Source organism: Microtus ochrogaster, chromosome 2 (genome assembly GCF_000317375.1).
Source record: "Microtus ochrogaster isolate Prairie Vole_2 chromosome 2, MicOch1.0, whole genome shotgun sequence".
In the NCBI taxonomy this organism is placed as follows: Eukaryota; Metazoa; Chordata; class Mammalia; order Rodentia; family Cricetidae; genus Microtus; species Microtus ochrogaster.
The window spans coordinates 1,956,016-1,975,990 of record NC_022010.1 but is presented as its reverse complement, the minus strand read 5'-3'; the positions used below and the strand labels follow the sequence as shown (position 1 = coordinate 1,975,990).

Genomic DNA, 19,975 nt, shown 5'->3' with positions numbered 1-19,975 from the left:
AGAAAGGCTGTACCAGTTACAGTCTTGAGAGAAGGAAACTGAGTTTTTAGAAAGGCTGTACCAGTTACAGTCTTGAGAGAAGGAAACTGAGTTTTCAGAAAGGCTGTATTCAGTGACTTCCCGGTATCTATTGAGCTGCATCTCTGCCAGGCCAAAGATGCAGAACAGACCCAGACCATCCCTGGGAAACCAGGACCAGGGCCTCTGGTCCTTTTTTTTTTTTTTTTTTTTTTTTTTAAATCTCAGCAGTCTGCATCCAGGCCATGGGCACGTCACTCAGTAAGGGCTAGCTCTGCATTAGACAGTCCTACATCCTCCATGTATCTGGCTCATGGTCAGGGCTAGGATGGCCTAAAAGAGACAGGAGATGACCATCCCCTTTCTTCTCAGGGAGGATCTTCAAATCTCTGATTTCTGCAGCTCAGCACTGGGTGAGTACATCTGGCATGGGTGGTGGCATGGGAGCGGAAGGAGGGCAGAGGACATTCTTCCTTGAAGGGTGTTTCGCTCCACGGCCTTGCTTTAGCACGGTGGTGGCATGGGAGCGGAAGGAGGGCAGAGGACATTCTTCCTTGAAGGGTGTTTCGCTCCACGGCCTTGCTTTAGCACTTAGCTAAATCTGAAGGGGAGATGGTAGTGTATGTATCCTGCCGTTTATAAATCCTGTAGTTATGAGAATTTAATAAGGTGATAATTGCTTGGCTGTCACGCCAAAGGCAATAAATGTCATAATCAGGATGGCTAAATTTTCTTTTTATCCTGCTTTTTCCTTGACATTACAGGGCAGACTTTCCCCCTTGCAGTTATGTCTTAATACAGTGTGTGCCAGCATGATTCTTAGTGAAGGACAGACCGTCTTTACACTTTGTATCAGAAGCTCCCATTTTAATCACTCAGTGCATCTCATCTGAAGGCTGCATTCCCCAGAGTTGGATTGTTAAATATAAGGCAGCATCAAGCCACCATCGAAGAGTGTTTCAGGGTTCTCTTCCCAGCAAGGACATAGACAGTTTCGTGTACAGCCTTACGTCACCTGGGGAACCTGTGCAGGGATAGATTTGCCACCTTGGTGATCAAAAGCAGCTTGCTCAGTGCGGGGACAAATAGCGTCTTTTGTTTTTGATGGTAACCTAAATGGAGGGCCAGGAGGTGGTGGAGACAGTGGTTTTGAACCTAGCCACTCAATTCCTTCTTTAGAGGCCATCCACATCCTGCACACTGCTTCCTGACACTCAGCACAGACATCTCAGTCACATGGTTTTAGATGTAAACCTTTTACATATAAAGCTCTTAGTTTTGGAACAGTTGAGTTCAGGATCCCACCTCCAGTGGCCTGGACATAGGTCTCAGGCAGCTTTGCTCTGGGTGTTGAGGCCTGTTGTCCCATGCTCTGACCACATTTGGGGAAATGATCTTTCAGAAACCATCACCCAGTGTCTTAGAAAACAGCTGGAGCAACTGCAGGGCCTAACAGAAGCCCTTGGAAGACTGAAGCTCAGCTCCTCACCTGGTGGGTCAGGAGAGCCTCCAGTCACAAGCCCCTTCCCTGTGACGTGTGTGTGCTATGGCCTCGGGAACTTTGCCTCCTGCGCCACTGCCCGGAGTCAGCTTGCTTTCATGCTTCTCTTCCTGGAGAAGTGCCAGGTGAGCTTTGTCATCTCCTGCCCCTGGCATGGTGGTGGTGTGCCTGAACTAAAGCAGCCCTCTTCCCATCTAGATCCCCAGAGGCCACTGCTGGGTCTATGATCCTCTGTTCAGCTGCACTGAAGTTTCAGTGCTCACTGCCCTCGGTGTGACTGTCCTCAGTGAAAATGAGGTAGGTGCTCTCCTCCATCCCACCCACCTCTGCCACTGGACAGGCTTTCTGGGACTCCGTACCTCACCTGGCCTTCCTAGAGCCTGTGGAGGAAGCCCAGTAGTGAAAACTTGAATCAGTACCATGAACTAATGTGTTAGGTTTGCAAAACCCCTAAGTCCTCAGCTGTTCAGAGCACTGACTGCTCTTAAGATTCCCAACACCTGCTGGGCAGTGGTGGCGCACGCCTTTAATCCCAGCACTCGGGAGGCAGAGGCAGGTGGATCTCTGAGTTCGAGACCAGCCTGGTCTACAAGAGCTAGTTCCAGGACAGGATCCAAAGCTACAGAGAAACCCTGCCTCAAAAAACAAAAAAACAACAACAAAAGAGAAAAGAAAGAAAGAAAGAAAGAAAGAAAGAAAGAAAGAAAGAAAGAAAGAAAGAAAGAAAGAAAAAGGAGGGAGCGAGAGAGGAGGGGAAGGAAAGAAAGAAAAACACCGGTATAGAGGCTCACAACCATTGTAACTTTAATTCCAGGGGACTTGACGCCCTTCTGGCCCTTGCAGGCACCAGGCACACTCATGGTGCACAGACATGTGAACAGAACAATAAAACATGTAAAAAAAAATTGAAAACAAACCACAACAACAAAAACACAGAGGGTGAAACCTTGTAGGTCCTGTTGGGGTTGTATGTGGGTTCTGGGGATCTGGCATGGGTTGGATGACAAGCACCTTTACCCTGCCAGGAGGGCCTTTGACGGGGTCTCTGGAGCCCAGGACGGCCTCCTCAGCCTGCTCCTTGAGCAGTGAGATCCTAGAACACTTCAGACCAGCCTTTGAGTGCTGGCTTTGTACGGAAAAGAGCAAATGAGTGAGGTCTGAGGCACCTATAACCTGCAGGGACCAAGTCCAGCAGCAGGGTTGGCTTGTGCACTGAGAGCCACAAGGGCTGTGCCCAAGACCACAAGCAGCTCCTGTGGAGGCAACCACAGGAAACCAACATGCTCGTGCCTGACCAAAGGGAAGCTGCAGGGGGAGGAGCGGAGAGGGAGGAATGGCCAGACAGTTGACAGAAGAGGTGACTGTGGCCCAACTGTGATGAGGTTCTGCAGTGATACATAGAAGACTCTGGAATGTAGGACATGGGGGCAGTCATCACATGGGTTCCTGTCCTGTACAGCCACCCATAGAAGAGGTAGGGTTTGCACTCAGCTCCTTAGCACCCATTCTGCTACCGCTTCCACAGGAAGGCAAGCGCAGTGTCCGAGGTCAGCCCACTGTCTTCTACATGCCACACTGTGGCACAGCTCTGTACAACAATCTGCTGTGGAGCAACTGGTCCGCAGATGCCCTTTCCAGGCTGCTCATTGTCGGCAACAGTTTCCGAGGCCTCAAGGAAAGGTGAGACCCCACCGCCAGCAGAAGGGCTTCCCCAGGAGGAACTGGGTGACAGGTTTAAAGCAGATGTCAAACCCTGGGTCCAACTTAAAGCACTTAAGGAATCTGCAAAGAATTGCCAATTCTGGGGACAGTGTGTTTGAGCAACCACGCTTTCCAAGTATGAAGACCACACTCTTGATGTTTCACAGTGCCTGTCCATGCTGTCCTCTTCCCTGTAACTGTTTATTGGGCATCTCATTCCACACCCCTCAACCCTTTCTGAACTCATCTCGTTTTCCTACCCTTTACAACTTGAAAGAACCATCCATATACTTCCTAATTGTGTATATATTTTTTTTATTTCTAGGTTGTTGACAAGGATTCTGCAGAAAAATTATCCCTACATCGCAAAGGTGTCTGAAAGAGTAGTTGGGTAGGGGGTGGGATGCTTCTGAGCACACAAAGCATGATGTACTGGCAGGGGCTCTCCCCTAGAACAAGTCAGAACCCAATCCCCTTCATTCTTAGAGTGAGTCCAGCATTTCCATGGCCTTTGGGATTAAAAAGCATTGAAATATAAATCCCCATTTCTTAGTTTCCCAAAGGATAATGGGGTGGCTAGGTGAAGGAAAAGTATGCCAGGAAGGCAGGGTCATGCCTAATGCCTGTGTCTGGACCTTCCACTCAGATTCTGAAAAGCCTGGAAGAGATCCCACTGCCACAGACTCCACGGTACATGGACACCTTTAACGACACCTCTGTTCACTGGTTCCCTCTGCCGAAGCTGGAGAGACTACCCAGGGACCTTTGGGCATCTCGGGAAGAGCCTGATTACCAGGACTGCGAGGACCTAGAGATCATCAGAAAACAGACAGACTCAGCTCAGCCAGTGTAGCAGGGCAGCTCCCTCCTGCCACCTGCGCCAGGAGCCATGGTGCAGACCATCCTTCTCTGCTGAGCCAGGAATACAGCCCGGGATGGTGGCATCACATCACATCCTGCCCTGGTGCTGGTTTCCCAAATAGAGACATCATTTGTAAAGCCGGTTTAAAGTGCTGTTTATCCGCGCCTGCCAGGTGTGGGCCCTGGTGTCTACTTGGCCATGTCTATGAGGCTCTGCAGGGAGGTGGGCACCCACGTCTTCTCGCCCTGCACAAACACCACACCGCGGTCGATGTAGATGACGATGCGGCCAAAGGTGTAGAGCTGCTTGCCCTCGTGCCGCTTGCCGATGACAGGCATGAACACGATGTTGTGCTCCTCCGCCTTGGTCTCAATGAGGTCCTTAAAGTTCATGGGCACAGAGCTGGCAGCCACACCAATGCCCCTCTGAGCCATGTTCTCAGCCTCACGGCGCTCCTGCATGGCCTCGTACTGGAAGTCCTTCCTGCGCTCTGTGTGGGTGAGGTAGGCGATGTTCTCTCGTGCACCTGGCTGCATGTAGGCACCTTGAAAGAAGGGAGGACAGTGAGAGGTTACCCCTGGTATGCAGAACCCAACATGCATCAGGATGACACAGTATAGCCTCTGCTTTAAGAACCCAGGCATTAACATGATCACTGAATGCTTGGGGAGAGACAGCATCACAAAACTGGTCCAGAAATTATAGCTAATACCAGAAGCGAACTTGTTAGTATCAGATGAGATGCTAACTCAGACTCAAAGATGGCCCCCTAAAATCCTGGAGTCAGATCACTCCTGCCGGCCTCTGTCACATATAGCATGGCCTATATACTGCTTCTACTTTCCCCTTGCCCACAGAGGCCCCTGCCCTCAAAGAATGGAAATCGAGAGTTGGAGAGATGGCTCATTGGCTAGGAGTATGCATTATGCTCATAGAGAACCCAGTTTGATTCCCAGCACCCACTTCCAATGGCCAAAACTACTAACTCCAAAAACAATGGGATCTGATACCCTCTCTGGCCTTCCCTGGCACTGACTCATGTATATAACAACCCCCTCCAGACACATACATCAACACAAAAACTTAATTTTTTTTTTTAAAGGAAACTATATTTAGGGAGCCAGAGTGTGGCTACTTGAAGAATTACCCAAATTGTAAGTTGTAAGAGGTACAGGGGAAACATTCTGGGAACATGGTCTGGGTGGATGAGGTAGAGTTAAAGGAGACAGCAACGCCCATTCCAGCTGCCACCCCGGAGCCACATGCCCCCCCCCCCCCAAGCACTGGGCCTCACCAGGATCTGAAACCCAGCTAAGAGAGGTCCAGGCCCGTGTTAATATATAAAGCCAAGTGGCAATACCCTTGCTTCTGCTGTGAACCCCTTCAGTCTACTTACAGCTCAGCAGTGTGACCTGTGTAACACTGCAGCCCCAGGCCCCCACAAGCAATGATACACAAGGACCCAGCTGCCAAGTGCCACAGACCTGAGTTCAGCTCTCTTGTAGCCCATAAAGTAGGGCCCAATAGTGTCAAGCACAGAACATTGTTCAAAGGGGAGCAACTACCAAGTGCTGTCTGTGCAGAGTACTGTGGGAAGGCTGCCTGGAGTCAGACCCACTCCTGCCAGCCTCCGTCACAGGGCAACAAAGTGGGAACTCTAAGTAGCTGACACTCTAAGACACTGGACACTGTTGAGGGGATGAAGTACTGCTCAGGGAGGCCTCACAGAAGACCACAACAGGAAATCAATGTCATGCTTAGAAACCAGGGTCAGGATATCCCCAATGTCCCCTACTCACCCACATTGGAGGACACGGCCCTGTTCATAATGTCAAGTGCTTCGTTGAACTTGTCCTTGACAGAGGGGTGTGCCAGCACCTGGTCTGAGAACATGGATTTCCAGCCCAGGTACCACTTGGTGATCTCCTCATAATTGGGGCTGTTACTGAGCCAGGAGCACAGCACCTGCCAAAGGACACAGGACACTGAGCAGGTGGCCACAGCAGTGGGAGCAGTGTCCCCAGGGGCCATTTGCTGTATTCAGTGCTGCTTCTCCCAGCAGCCCCCACACTACAGGGCTCATGGAACCACAACATCTAGCAGTTACTAGTAGAATTGAAGCCAGCCTGTGGCCTACATGTGCCAAGCCTTAATTTCCACATCTCCAGATATGTTCCGTGAGGACATGAGGCGAGGCAATATGCCTAGACAGCAACGGGTACTGAGGACCCTGGGGCTCTTCCACCCAACCCTGCCACCCTGGACCACACAGTGCACCTGAAGCCACTTGGGGAAGAAATGCTTCTCCAGCAGCCCCACCAGGCTGGAGACTGAAATCATCCCTTCCCAGTCCATCACCCAGTAGAAGGCGTCCATATGCTGCTGGTGGGGATTGATGACGAGCTCACCCAGGCACATGCCTGCAAGAGAGATGGTCCCTGGCTCAGCTTTCGCAGTGGCAAAGCCATGAACGCACACAGTGCTATCCAGCAAAGCCTTCAGTCTTGGGTCTGCTCCTCCCTTCCACCCTGGGATTTGCAAGCATTTAAGAGGCCAGTGGCTTTCTGGTCTTGGCAAACAAACCAGCACTATCAGGAAAATCACAAGGCCCAGAGAGCACAGAGTCACCTCACCACTGCAGACCTTGGTCACAGTGGAGAGACAGCAGAAGGCCCTGGTTCCACTCCCCTTCCATCTCTGCCCTAAGCAGTCCAACACCTTTTGTGCTGTGAGTAAACCACACTTGGCCCACATATCCCTGTGTCCTTACCCAACTTGGGCACGATGTTCCTGAGCATGAAGGCCTCCCAGGACCCAGGAGTGAGGACCTCTTTCCAGGGCTGCAGGATGAGCTTGGCTGAGGCATCGCTGGGGTGCCACTTCTGCAGCGCGCTGGACAGCTTGCTGCGGACAGGGGAGTAGAGAGGCTCCAGGCGGGCCTGCATGAGGGGCAGCCACGGATGGATCCACGAATGGATGGGAACGGTGTCTGTCAAAGGGTTCCAGTTGTCCACCTGCAGGATGAATGGAAAAGGATGAGCCAGCCATGCAGTCATGGACAGTTCATGACACACAATGTGTCCTTAGGAAAGAAGCGTGCATTCTGACCATGGTCCACAGTCCTTGATGTGTGTGTGGAGGGCAAGATCCACCATGGAGGTAAATGGCAGGCACAGAAGCTGCTAGGAGGCAATTGTACTCTAGGTCCCTCCAGAAGAAAAACACTCATACCACCAACTCAAACCTCAGCATGGCTCAAGGTTCGCCAAAGGTACAGGGGAAATGAATTCCTTTTTGAGGGAAGCAGGAAGGGAGTACTCCGGAAAAGGCTAGAATTAATACTGTAGGACACTCACGTGTTAACAGAGCCCTTCCGTCCCTGGAGTCTGGTGGCATAGGCTGTAAGAGACGCTGTGTGAGAGCACTGTCCTACCTCCTTCTGCAGCTTGGGGAAGATGAGCTGGTCCAGGATATTGTCCAGGATCCACACAGGGATGATGGGTGCCCAGCTGTCCAGGAAGTCCACCATTGGATCACAGTTCCTAGGTTGCCACTGGGCAACAACATTCCGAACAAAAGGCATCCAAACCTCCCACATGAGCCTGTGAGAACCAAGGACAGCTGGTCAGCCACAGTGTAGGCTTCAAAGTGCTCAAAGTGTGCTACCCCAAAGACTCCCACAAGAAACTTCAGGCCAGTCCCTACAAGGGCTCCCATGATGTCCTGGCTCTGGGCCTTGGGCTCCTCAGTGGTGCCAGCGGGCTAATGGTGTCGGCACACGGTTATAAGGTGCTTTCCCACCAAGAGCTCTGTTCACCACACCTCACACTCGGGAGTCACAGTTTGAATGTCCCCTCCTGAGATAGCTCCGCCCTCTCCACGCCTGCCTCATTCTTGGTTCTCACTACTGCCCTGCACTGTGTTCACTCATCTGCCACCCGCCTTTCCAGACTGTGGGTGAAAGTATCTCATGGTCCCCCCAGGGTCAGCCCCACTCCTGGGAACTCAGGACATGCAATAGACTTGTGAGCAAGCAGGCCTTCCACCCCAGAGCAGTGCCATTAATCGAGCAGAGTCAACAGGAGTCAAAATGGCTACCATCCAGCCTTTAGCAGAATTCCTGCTCCTCGGGAAGGCAAGGGGATGCAGTGGGGTTGTGGGTGGGGCCCCTGGCACCTGTGGAAGGCATCTGAAGACAGGTCCTGGCTGCTGTGAGACAGAAGCTGATCATTCTCCAGGAGGCTCTTCCACTTGGAGATGATCTGGGTTCCATAGCTGCCATCCTGCAGAGCACCGACATCAGCCTTCCCACCTCAGTAACAATGCCCCTGACCAAGCTGCAGGCTGCCCCGAGCTCACCTCGAGGGGGTGCCAGTCCTTGAAGTATTCCTTCACAAGCGGGTAGACGATGGCCACAGCAAGGTCTGCACGGTCCGCCAGGCGATACTCCTCATAGTACTTGTCCTGCAGCATCTCAAAGATGCGGGCACACTCATCTAGCGTGAGGGGGTCGGTGCCATGAGGCTGCATGCGGCGCTCACACTCCTCCACCAGGGCCAGCACTTTGCTGAGGTTGGAGATGACACGCTCCTCATGTGCTAGGACCTCTGCGGTCTTCTCAAGCTCATGCGACAGGCTGACCACCATGTCCCGCTCATACTGCAGCTGACGGTCACTCTGGATGATCTCCTGCTCTGTACGCTCAATGAGCAGCTGCAGGTTGTGCTCCAGTTCAGGAAGTGCAAAGCCCGGCACCTTGGCTTCCTTGCCAGCTGTGGGAGGCAGCTGCGCCAGCAACGGCAGCCCTTCATCGGGGACGCTGTGCTTGTGGCTGATCTGGCTGTAACTGTAGTACACCTTCTGCTCCCGGCCTGTCATGTCGATAACCTTGGAAAGAGTGGCAGGTTGGCATCTGTAAGCCTCCACTGAGCAGGGGAGACAGGATGCTGGCCAAGTGTCAAGAGCCCTTGCTCATGTACACAGCTGCCTACCACACAGGCCTGAGCTCTCACACCCACACCACCTCAGCTGCACCAATGCTGTCTAGCGACTTGGAGAATGACAGCAATACGACAAGTCCATCATAGAAGGGGAGGCCTTTCCCCCATTGCAGCTGCCCCAAACCTCTCCCTTCATTCAGAACCACAACAAGCCTGACGCCTGTGGCCAGTCAGAACCCTCAGTCAGAAGTCCTTACAGGAGACGTCTTTCTCCTGGCTCCCAGCCAATCAGCACACCTTCCCTACCTGCTTGCTGCACTCTCAGGAGCCCTCTCCTGGGTCTCAAACAGAGCAAAGTTTACCTACAAATGTATCTACAGAGAACCAAAAACAAACCAAAGGAAGCAGCAGGCTGGGCAGAGGCTCAGGTTTAGGAGCTATGTTCACTATAATGGTCTGAATGGGGAGGTGGCTGTTTTGCAGGGCATGGGGTGGAAGGCAGGGCCTGATGTGCTCTGTGCTTGCGGAGTATTTCCTGCTAGAAGCGTTACTGATTCCCTGGGCATGAGCTCCACACAGACAGGAGCACTGTGTGTTTGTCTTGGCCACTGTTGTGCCATGAAGGGCCAAAAGCAGAACAGAATGGAGAAGCGGCCATGCACTAGAATCCCAGCATCAGGTGTGAGGAGGACTGAGCATCTGAGGCGAGCCTGGGCTAAGAGTTCTAGGTCAGCCTGGATTACATGTTGAGATTCTGTTATAGAAAGGAAAAGGACCCCCACCCCACACACACACCATGATGGACAGGGAACCAATGTGAAGACCTCATACCTTGACCTGAGACAGCTCCTTCTGAGGCGCTGTGAGCTTCTTACTGATCCTGCCCTTGGCCTTCAGCTCCTCCACAGTCTTGTAAGAGTACTTTGGCTTCTTCTTGCTCCCGCTGGGGTCTTTCCTCCACTGACTCAGCTCCTTCTGAAACTCCTGAGGCAGAGGGATGCAAAGAATGACAACAGGAGGGGCCTCTTCCACAGCAGCCAGGACCAAGGCCCTTAGCATGCCTGGAGCCACCAAGCGCCACTTCCCAACACCCTTGTGGAGTAGAGGCAGTGAGATGCCAAAGCAGGTGCCCGAAGGGCAGGCAAAGCTCTGCTGGTCCTCACTGACTCAGGCAGAACTTAGAAACAGATAAAGGATTAGGGAGCACGGGGCTCACCTGGCAGAGCTAAACAGAAAAGGTGAGCAGAGGCCATGCGCGAGGCCACAGCCACCCTACAGTCAGTTCCGTGACTACCATTTATTCTTCAAGCTACTTTAAACTGCATTCCTTTCAAGTATCTGGACTTACAGCTGTTCAGGAATCATGGTGCCCAGTCTCACACAGAGCCATCTCGAGGCTGAGCGAAACCTACTCTACAGTGAGACCACCACACAGCTGCACAGCTGCACGCCAGTTTCCACCCTGTCCCCCTCACAGCTGCCCGCCTCACACACACATAAGCCTATGGCAGCATGATGCTATTGGCTGCACACTGAGCCCCCAGCTGGGTGTGATGATACCCAAAGGCCATCAGAATGCACAGCCCATAACAGCTGACTGGAGTGGCCCAGCCGAGTCACCCACACAGCTGCCTTCCCATTACCTCTTCAGCCTCCTCTTCTGAGTCGGCCACAGGGAAGTCCTGCAGAGACTGAGTGGTCCTCTCCGAGCCGTAGGCCCCCACAGCTCCTTTGCCTTTTCTCTGTTTGGCTTCGATGGGGTTGATGATACCTGAGCAAGAATAGGTGAGAGACAGAAAGACTTTTCAGATCTCGGCAACCTATGTGAAGACACCAGTAAGAGCAGGCTTCCTGCCACTCACCCCACAGCAAACCACTACTCAGGGCGGGATGGCAGCATCTGTCCCTGTGCTCAGAACAGTGTGTCCACGATCACTGGAACTTGCAGAGTGAGATCACATGCAAACTTGGAAACTGTAGATGAGTAGGAAAAGCCCACTACCGAGGATTCAGCCCTACACACTGCCCACTGCCAGCATTCAGAAGCCTCTGTGGCCAGTAGCTCAGGACACTGACTGGCTAAAGGGCAGCTGTGGGCTGGAAGGGGCTCACACTGCCTACAATTAACTTTTTTTTTCCCCTCTTTTGGTTTTTCAAGACAGGGTTTCTCTAATAAACAGCCCTGCCTGGCTGTCTTGGAACTAGCTCTTGTAGACCAGGCTGACCTTGAAATCAAAGATATCCGTCTGTCTCTACCTACCTCCTGAGTGCTGGGATTAAAGGCGTGCACCACCAATGCCCAGCTACCTGCAATTAACTTTTATAACATGGCTAAGCCCTGGAAATAAGCAATATGGCATTTTCATGAGGATTCCTGCCCCTCTCCATGTTTTTCTTCTACTTCCCCATTCAGCACTGCTGAAACCTCACTGATGCTCTGCTAGTCTCTCCTCAGTACATGCTCAGCACTCCCTGAGATGAGTGTGGCCCTGCCTGGGAATTACACTGGACCCAGTTCCTGCTCCTCATGGCTCTGGCTCAAGGTGATGAACTGTGTGTGCCAGGGGCTGTTTCTCAATGAGGCTGGTATGGGGACCAACACAGTTCTGATGAGTCTGCGGGAGACACAGCCTCAGTTCGTGAAGGCTGCCGTGCTGCTCACTGACCTACCTGACACCCAGATGTTGACTGAGAACAAAAAGCACAGAAGCAGGGATTGTAGAGCTGAGCCTTCAGAGCTCAGGCGGGCTCACATACATGACCACCTGGCAGCCCGCCAGGAGCTGCGGACACAGCTGCAGAAGACCTTGCACAGCCCCAGAGAGAGCTCAGGCGGGCTCACATACACGACTAGCTGGCAGGCCGCCGGGAGCTGCGGACACTGCTGTAGAAGACCTCGCACAGCCCCAGAGGCAGCCATGAAGCAGCCAAACTCCTACCAAGCAAAACCTAGGGTTCTCGGTGAAACTGTCTGACTTTAAAATACTAGCGGTTATTTGCAGCTAGTTTAGATCCTAACACTCCCCTTCCCACTTCAGCAATTGAACCGGGGTTCTGAGAAAGTCAGGAAGCTGGGGAGCACAAGTGGTCCGCACTGCCAAACCCAGCTGCAGAGTTAGCCGCTATTTTATTTGGCTCTGAGTTTAAGCATCCTGCCCAGGACCTGATCCGCCAAGATCACCCCATACTTGACAGGCTTCCTCAAGGGGAGAGGCAGAGGAGGTGAGCCCACCCTGTACCTCCCCTCACCACACTCAGCTTGGGTCAGAGCCTCACCTTGTGCGTTCTTTCCCAGGCCCCGTCCAGGGACATAGCCCATCTTCTGCAGCAGCTTCTGCCCGATCCCCTTCGTGTGTCTCTCCCAGCTGCCAAAGTCCATGAAGGACTTGGTTCCTCCAGCAAAGCCTTTCTGGCTGGGCTTGAAATTGCCACCCTGCAAAGAAGGCCAGAGGAGCATGGGTGAGAGAGAAACACAGAACAATACAAGGAAGTTCACGCCAACGAGAGAGCAGCCTGCAGCCACAGCGCATTATGGAAGTGCTGTGAGTGGACCAAAATCACATCAGGGACACAGACTAGGAAAGAGAATCAGGACCCGTGGGTTTGGCTTACACATGGTGCCTGCTGGGCTCCCTGCCAAGGAAGCCTCTGTAGTGGTGACCTCTGCTGGGTGCCATTTGGAGAATACCCTGCCTAAAAACCTACCGTTTTTAACTTCTTTGGTCCTAAATCCTTTGGAAAATCCTCCTGCTTCACAGGCTTCTCATCATCATCAGAGTCGTCAGAGTCCCCTTCCTCAGCTGCCCCTTTCTTGAGCCCCGCACTGATGAAGTTGACGGGTGCAGAATAGTCTCGGGCCCTGCAGACAGACACAAATCCCCCACATCTGTTGAGAACACCTCTGCAGCACCCTGTCCTAGAAACTGCTCACAGAGAACTCGTTAGGGAGAGAGGCCCTCATGGGGCCTACTTTAAAGCATAATAAATTTATTCTGCTCAAACACCAAAAGGGACTCAAAACTGTCTGCCAGTAACCTCATGTTTAACATATTAAAAAACATTATGTCTGTGTGGTTATGCACGCGACTGTGTGGGTGCCCAAAGAGCCTAAAGCATAGATCCCCTAAAGCTGGAATTATAGGCAGTTGTGAGCTGAAAGGCAGGGAGCCAAACTCAAGTATTCAAGAGCAGTATTTGATCTTAATTGCTGGTTCATCTCCAGCCCAGATTTAACATTTATGGGGTCTGTTCAATTCCAATCTGTTGCTGAGTTGATTATAAATTTGAAATATGATGTACTATCTTACTTCCCTTTGACACTTTTAAAAATGTTGGGGCCACATGTGCCTCAGCAAGCATGTGAAGGTCAGGGCAACTTTGTGGAGTGGTTCTCCCTCTTCATCTACGCAGGACCTGGTAAACTGAACTTGGCCTGCCAGGCTTGTGTGGCAGTGGCAAACACCTTTACTTGCTGAGCAGCCCACTAGGCCCCTTACAACTGAGGACTGCTTCTGCTGGAGAGCAGTGAGCACTCACCCAGCACACATGCAGCCCTCGGTCCTTACAACTGAGGACTGCTTCTCCTGGAGAGCAGTGAGCACTCACCCAGCACGCATGCAGCCCTCGGTCCTTACAACTGAGGACTACTTCTCCTGGAGAGCAGTGAGCACTCACCCAGCACGCAGGCGGCCCTCGGCCCTGCTCCCAGCAGAGTATACATGCAGCACTTGTTTTAGAAACCATTTCAAGGGTTAAAAAAAATCAAGCAGGACCAAAAAAATTCAGATAGATAAAAATCCTAGCTGAGTAGTGGTGGCGTACACCATTAATCCCTACACTCGGGAAGTAGAGGAAGCCAACCTGGTCTACAGAACAAGTTCCAGGACAGCCAAGGCTACATAAAGAAACCCTGTTGGGGTGGGGGTGGGTCTAAGTAAAATTAATAGGAAATTCTAAATTTAATCAAATGTGGGGACACATGAACTTTTCTTTTCTTTTGAGACACTGTCTTACTAAGTAGCCCAGGCTGTACTACCTCACTTCCCCTGTGGACCCAATCTCTTTCCACCTTCGCTTCAGCATTCTCCAGCATGAACCTTCCCTAACCTCCCTATCCTTTAGGACCTGTAAGAATGCTCCTTGACCAGAGCCCGATTCCAAAGCTGCCAGGCCTGTGGTTGGTCAGCATGCCTCTATCCATAAACAGCTGTACTTCCATCACACAGCAACTGCTGAAGAGGAATACGCCACCCCAGCTTAACACAGCAAGATGCTGTAGCTACAGGACTCAATACGGCCAGGAGAAGACACATCTGGGGTGCCTACCCATCCTCTAGAGCCAGGGCACGCAGCCCAGCAGACTGTACCGTTTTCCTCCAAAGCTAGGCCTCTCCTCGTCCGAGTCACGTTCAGCCCACACCCCATAGGTGGCCTCCTCCTTGGTCTGCCAGTGACGCTGCCGGTTGGGATTGAACTCATTCTGGAGATCCCAATCTGTGATCTCAAAATTCTCACGCTCGTCATCATCATCGTCCAGGTGGCCTTCCCCATCCCGGTACAGGTGGGACAGTGACATGGCTGGTCACTAGAGGAAAGAGGACAGACAATAAGAGCACCATAAAACGGGAAGCCAGCAGAAGATCCCCGGAATCTCGAGGAAAGTCCATTAGTCTCACACTACTGCTCGATAAAGTAGCCATTAAACACAGGACAAAGTTACCAGCTCTGCAACAAGTGAAATCGGTCCCAACAGTCTGCACGGGTCCAACAACCCATGCTGCCTTGGCCTTGTCAGAGTCAAACATCACACACCAGTGTCACAGGAAGTAACAGCCCTACGTTATTACCTCAGAAACTGGGCGGCCACCTCGGCCTTTTCAGGTCTCCAGGAAAGAGTTATTTCTAACAGAATCGGGTTCTCGTGGAAACTTCAAGACGTTTTCTGAGATACTGTTTCATGAGACTGAATGACCAGCGCAACACTCAGGTTTTCTCTCCCAGGGCTGAGCAGTTTCTGAGGCACTGCAAGGCTGCAGTCTTTATGAATGACACTTCACAGCTGCATCTAGACTGTGGGATAAACAGACTGTGCTACCCACGAATCTAATTGTATCGGTGGCTACGGTCTGGTTCAGAAGGGCTGATTAAAGGGGCACGGTAGAAAGGACTCCCTCGGGAGGCAGAGGCAGGTCTATCTCTTTAAATTCGAAGCCAGCTTGGTCTACACAGGGAGTCCTAGGCCGGCCAGGACTACACAGTGAGACCTGAATTTTAAATAGCAACAAAAGCTGAGCTCCCAATAGGGAGGCCAGCCTGGTCTACAAGAGCTGGTTCTAGGACAGGCTCCAAAGTTACAGAGAAACAGTCTCAAAAATAAATAAATAAATAAATAAATAAATAAATAAATAAATAAAAACAGCATCCTCACCAGGCATGGTGGCTACACAGAGAAACTCTGTCAGAAATGAAAGGAAGGAGAGGGGAACAGAGGGAGAGAGGGAGGGAGGATGGATTGTGAAAATCAGAAATACTTAAAGCCTGAGTTCAAACCCCACGTCTACCAGAGCCTCTGTGCGTGGTTAGCACATGCATGAATATCACATACAAAACTCCAGCACGGTACACTGCACATTGACTTCCTCACTGCGTGACGCCACTGGGTTCAGCTGCACCACTGACTGACAGTGGTCTTCCGAACAGCGAGATCTGGGCTTCCTCAGGCAGGACGGAACTGCTTAGCAGTTACAAATGTCTCCCCGCTCTTCCTCACTATGCGCCAGTTAACTCAACAGGTTCCAAACTCAGCTACGAGTGTACATTGAATGCAAAGTTCTCAAAGGAGGCCCTAGACCCACGGGATTACAAAACCGTCGTCTCCCTAAGACAGAGACCGTAAAAAGCCCACAGCGGTCAGGAGACGCTCAGAACACGAGCGCCGTGGGGCTGGCTTTTCAGTGGGACGCTGGCAGGTCCCAGGACCGCCGCGGGCAGGGCTGGAGACCGAGACGCGGGGAAGCGATCCGCCGCCGCGGAGGCTCAGCCCGCGCTCCCGGGACGCCATCCCGACCCCGTCCGCTCACCTCGTTCAGCGATTGCGGTCCACCGGCGGAAAACCTCTGAGGATTCCTCCAGCCGAAACCCGGATGTAGCCCGGCCGGCGCGCCGGAATGACGTCACCCAGCGGTGAAAATGATGCGTTGTTGCCTCGGCAGCGACTTTGCACCAGGAGGGGGCGGGTCTGCGTAACGGAAAGACTAGTAAATCCCGTCCGTGCTGCTTCCGGTTCCCACCGGAACTGGGGCCGTATAGAAATCGGGGCCAAGGGTACGCCTTTGTCTGGTCTTAGTCTATCCCAGGCTACGATGCAATGATCCCAAGAAAATCGCTGCGGACGAGAACCGCCGGGTCCAGACTATCTGAATCAATGTCACGGGGACCCTGAATAATTAAAATGTCCTCAGGACTCCTTGTCGCCAAAAGGAAAGTCGAAGGGCCTAACCCCAGAATATCTGACCTCCCGGGAGAGATTTCCCCTTGACGATCCTCTCCTCATGCTTCCTGGCTTTTGTCTCCTCTTTTCTGTAAAGCTATAAACAGTAAAGGCAGTGGAACCGAAGAACTTAGCTCCAGGCAGTTCTGGCCAGGCTGTAAATAAATCCGTTTTCCTTTGCCAGCCCCTGTGCCTGTTTTCTTCTGAGATATGACACTAAGACAGCAGATTTATTGACCTAGGTCCCTCGTTCTTGGCTCTTTTAGGACAAGCCAGCGTGGGGCCACGACAGTTTAAGGAATGAATGGGCAGAAGAAGTGCCCAAGCCATCTCTCCAGGAAGCAGTTTTATTATTTTCCTCTCTACTCTAGTTATTTCTTTGTTGCTGTGATGAACAACTAGGGACAAGACAGGGTGGGGTTTTTTGTTTGGTTGGTTTTTCTTTTTTCCCCCCCTCCAACACAAGGTTTCTCAGTAGCTATGGAACCAGTCCTGGAACTCGCTCTATAGACCAGGCTGCCCCTCAACTCACAGAGATCAATCCGCCTACTTCTGCCTTCCAAGTGCTGGGGTTAACAGCATGCACCACCACTGCCCGGCTTGGTTTGATTTACACCGTATAGCCGGACTGCCCTGGAACTCGCTCTGTAGACCAGGCTGACCTCAAACTCAGAAATCAGCTTGCCTCTGCACGGGATTAAAGGCCTATGCCACCATCGCCAGGCAAGAAGGAGCATATTTCATTTTAACTTTTCTAGGTTGTCGTCTTTGCCATCTCAAGTTAAAGAAAGGTTAGTTTTCTCTTACAAAGAGTTAGAAGACTGCCCGTGTCCTGGTGGAATTTTGGGGTTTTTTGTTTTGTTTTGTTTTGTTGAGCTAAAAATCCATGTCCTGTGGATTTTTTGGTCGGGTTTTTTTGTTTGTTTGGCTGTTTTTTTTTTTTGGATGGTTGGTTTTATTTTTGTTTTTCCCTGCCATCTTGACACACACAAGAGTTATCAGGGATGGCCTATAGGCAAGTCTGTGGGACCATTTCCTTGACTAATGATTGATGTTGGAGGGCCCAGCCCATTGTAGGTGGTGCCACCCCTGCTCTGGTGGTCTTGGGTGAGCATGGAGAGCAAGCCGATAAGCAGTGTTCCTCCATGGCTTCTACTTCAGTACTTGCTTTAAATTTCCATCTTGTTTTTCCTTAGTGAACTAACTTAACCTGTAAACTAAATCAACCCTTTCCTCCTCAAGTTGCTTTCAGTATGGTCTTTACAATACAGTGATAAAACCTAACTAGAACACACAGGAAAAACATATTAGTGAAGCTACTAGGGAGTCTGTCAGAGCCGCCATGGTAACTGGTGAAGTCAGGGTCCCTTCTTGGGATTTTAGTCACATTCATGAAAGAATTTAAGGACAGATCCAAATGCAAGCTAGAGGACAGTCCTTCCAGGGCAGGCAAGCTGTAGCTTTCCCAGCTGCCCAAGGAGAATGGAGAGAAGAAGGAAAGGCATGATGCCATTAGAGACACCAGCATGGAGGCCAGCCACATGGCAGGGAGGGGGCATTATAAGATAAGTCTGGCCAGGCGGTGGTGGCGCCCACCTGTCATCCCAACACTCGGGAGGCAGAGACAGGCGGATCTCTGTGAGTCTGAGGCCAGCCTGGTCTACAAGAGCTAGTTCCAGGACAGCCAGGGATATACAGAGAAACCCTGTCTGGGGGCGGGGGGAGGTCTGGATGCCCAAAGTACAAATTTAAAGAAAAAACCCAGGGAAGGCAAGCTAGAAATCTAGAAACTACCACGGCGAGGAGCCTGGAGAAGGGGAAAGCCGTGTCATAAGATAAACTGGCTCGAGGTCAATCACATGGTGGGGGTGGGGGAGGCCTTTGGAGAATGAGCAAGTAATTACAGTGCGTTGATATTAAGTCTACTTACACTGGGGAAGAATATGCCCGCACGTGACAAAGTGAAAAGAGCCCAGCCAGGCAAGCAAGCATACCCGAGCTACAAGTTCATTTCTCTTCTGATGAGGATGGTGTCTGTGTGGCACCCGTTGTAGGGCCTCAACCTCAACTTGGCATGATTGACTACTTCCCAATCCTTGCAAAGGGGAAGCTGTGATAGTCAAGTTTCAGAAAGGCCTGGCTCTGGGGCTGGGCATATCCTACAAGATTCTCACATAGTGTATGTGTGTACGCGCGCGCTCGCATGTGTGTGTGTGTGTTATACAATACTGGCCCTTAGGCAAGCTAGCTATCTTTAATAAACCAAAACAGAAACCTTCTCACACTTAGGTTCTGACCAAACCCCAAACTAAAAAGATAAAAGAAAACTGTGCTGGGCACGATTACACAGCTCTTTAATTTCAGCACTGGAGAAATTAAAGCACAGGTGATTGGATCTCAGCAAGAACTGGCCTAGATAGCAAGTTCCAGGATATCCAGGGCTAAATAATGAGATCTTGTCTCCAAAAAATTAAGAGAAATGAAAGAAAAAAAAGAAACAAAAAGAAAAAAGGGAGAGTTATATTTTTCTGAGTCAGAACTCAGAAAGACCCAAATGAACCTGAGTGGGAATTTACATTATTTTAAGATGAGCCTTCATGAGGGTCACCTTAAGCAGGTCCTTGACCTGCCCCAGTGGATTAACCCATAAGGGAGTGGGGGAGACAAAAGCATCACTTCACTTAGTGTTCTCAATCTGTGAGTCACGACCCCTCTAGGAAACCTCTATCTCCAAAAATATTTACATTATGATTCATAACAGTAGTAAAATTAGTTATGTAGTAGCAGTGAAAATAATTTTATGGTTGTGGTCACCACAACATGAGAAACTGTATGGAAGGATAAGAAATGTTGAGGGACACTAACCTAGAGGCAGATTCCATCCTTTTCGTCACAAGTTCATCGTTGAGGGAAATCAGGACAGGATTTCCAGAAACCACGGAGGAATGCTGCTTGCTGGACAGTCTCCTGGCTCATTCACAGACTCACTCACGTTTAGCTAACTTTGTTATACAACCCAGGACCTACCTTGGTGATGCCCACAGTGGTCTGGGTCCTCCTGCTTCGAGTAACCATCCAGAACATCCCAAATAGACACGCCCACAAGCCAAGCTGATCTGGACAATCCATCACAGCTTTCCTTGCAGGTGACGGTGACAAGCTGACAACTAGAGCTAACAAGAGCATTCCAAACTGGCTGGGAAATAAATCCATTCATTCATCCACTGGTCCTAGTAAAAGAATGCATAGGAGCTGCACCCAAACAGTATAACAAACGGGATGGGTGGAAGGTTAGCAGGGGCATGAAGAGGCACACTGAAACAGATTGCTGGGAAGTGAGGAGCTCATTAGAAAAGCAATTAACGCCATGGACAGACAGACGGGCATAGTGGGGCCTCCAAGGAGAGTTCAGAGCCCCAGAACCAAAGACAGACTACAGCAAGGACTTCTTACAGAGACTCTGA

General features: G+C 51.2%; 2 protein-coding genes across 3 annotated transcripts in view; one reads left to right on the top strand and one right to left on the bottom strand.

The window, feature by feature from the left end:
* The window catches only part of Srrd (SRR1 domain containing), a 6,084-nt gene extending 1,928 nt beyond the window's left edge, over positions 1 to 4,156 (top strand). Inside the window, exons 2-7 of the mRNA XM_013349360.2 lie at positions 391 to 431; positions 1,421 to 1,644; positions 1,718 to 1,816; positions 3,045 to 3,199; positions 3,546 to 3,591; positions 3,867 to 4,156. Coding sequence (XP_013204814.1) covers positions 391 to 431; positions 1,421 to 1,644; positions 1,718 to 1,816; positions 3,045 to 3,199; positions 3,546 to 3,591; positions 3,867 to 4,073 — 772 coding nt within the window. The 3' untranslated portion in view covers positions 4,074 to 4,156. The remainder of the gene's footprint in view (positions 1 to 390; positions 432 to 1,420; positions 1,645 to 1,717; positions 1,817 to 3,044; positions 3,200 to 3,545; positions 3,592 to 3,866) is intronic.
* Tfip11 (tuftelin interacting protein 11) lies at positions 3,519 to 16,168 on the bottom strand. 2 transcript variants are annotated; one of them, XM_026785331.1, is made up of 14 exons: positions 16,102 to 16,158; positions 14,869 to 15,091; positions 14,389 to 14,606; positions 12,728 to 12,881; positions 12,299 to 12,455; positions 10,666 to 10,793; positions 9,854 to 10,006; positions 8,442 to 8,969; positions 8,259 to 8,365; positions 7,516 to 7,684; positions 6,853 to 7,096; positions 6,360 to 6,502; positions 5,882 to 6,047; positions 3,519 to 4,626 (listed from the first exon to the last, which is right to left on the bottom strand). In XM_026785331.1, exons 3-14 carry the CDS (start codon positions 14,595 to 14,597, stop codon positions 4,271 to 4,273), a joined length of 2,514 nt encoding a protein of 837 aa, XP_026641132.1. In that variant the 5' UTR covers positions 14,598 to 14,606; positions 14,869 to 15,091; positions 16,102 to 16,158; the 3' UTR covers positions 3,519 to 4,270. The 2 variants fall into 2 exon arrangements, with proteins under 2 accessions (XP_026641132.1, XP_005344283.1); XM_005344226.3 differs by lacking the exon at positions 14,869 to 15,091 and having other exon boundaries at positions 16,102 to 16,168.
* Between the last annotated feature and the right edge of the window lie 3,807 nt (positions 16,169 to 19,975).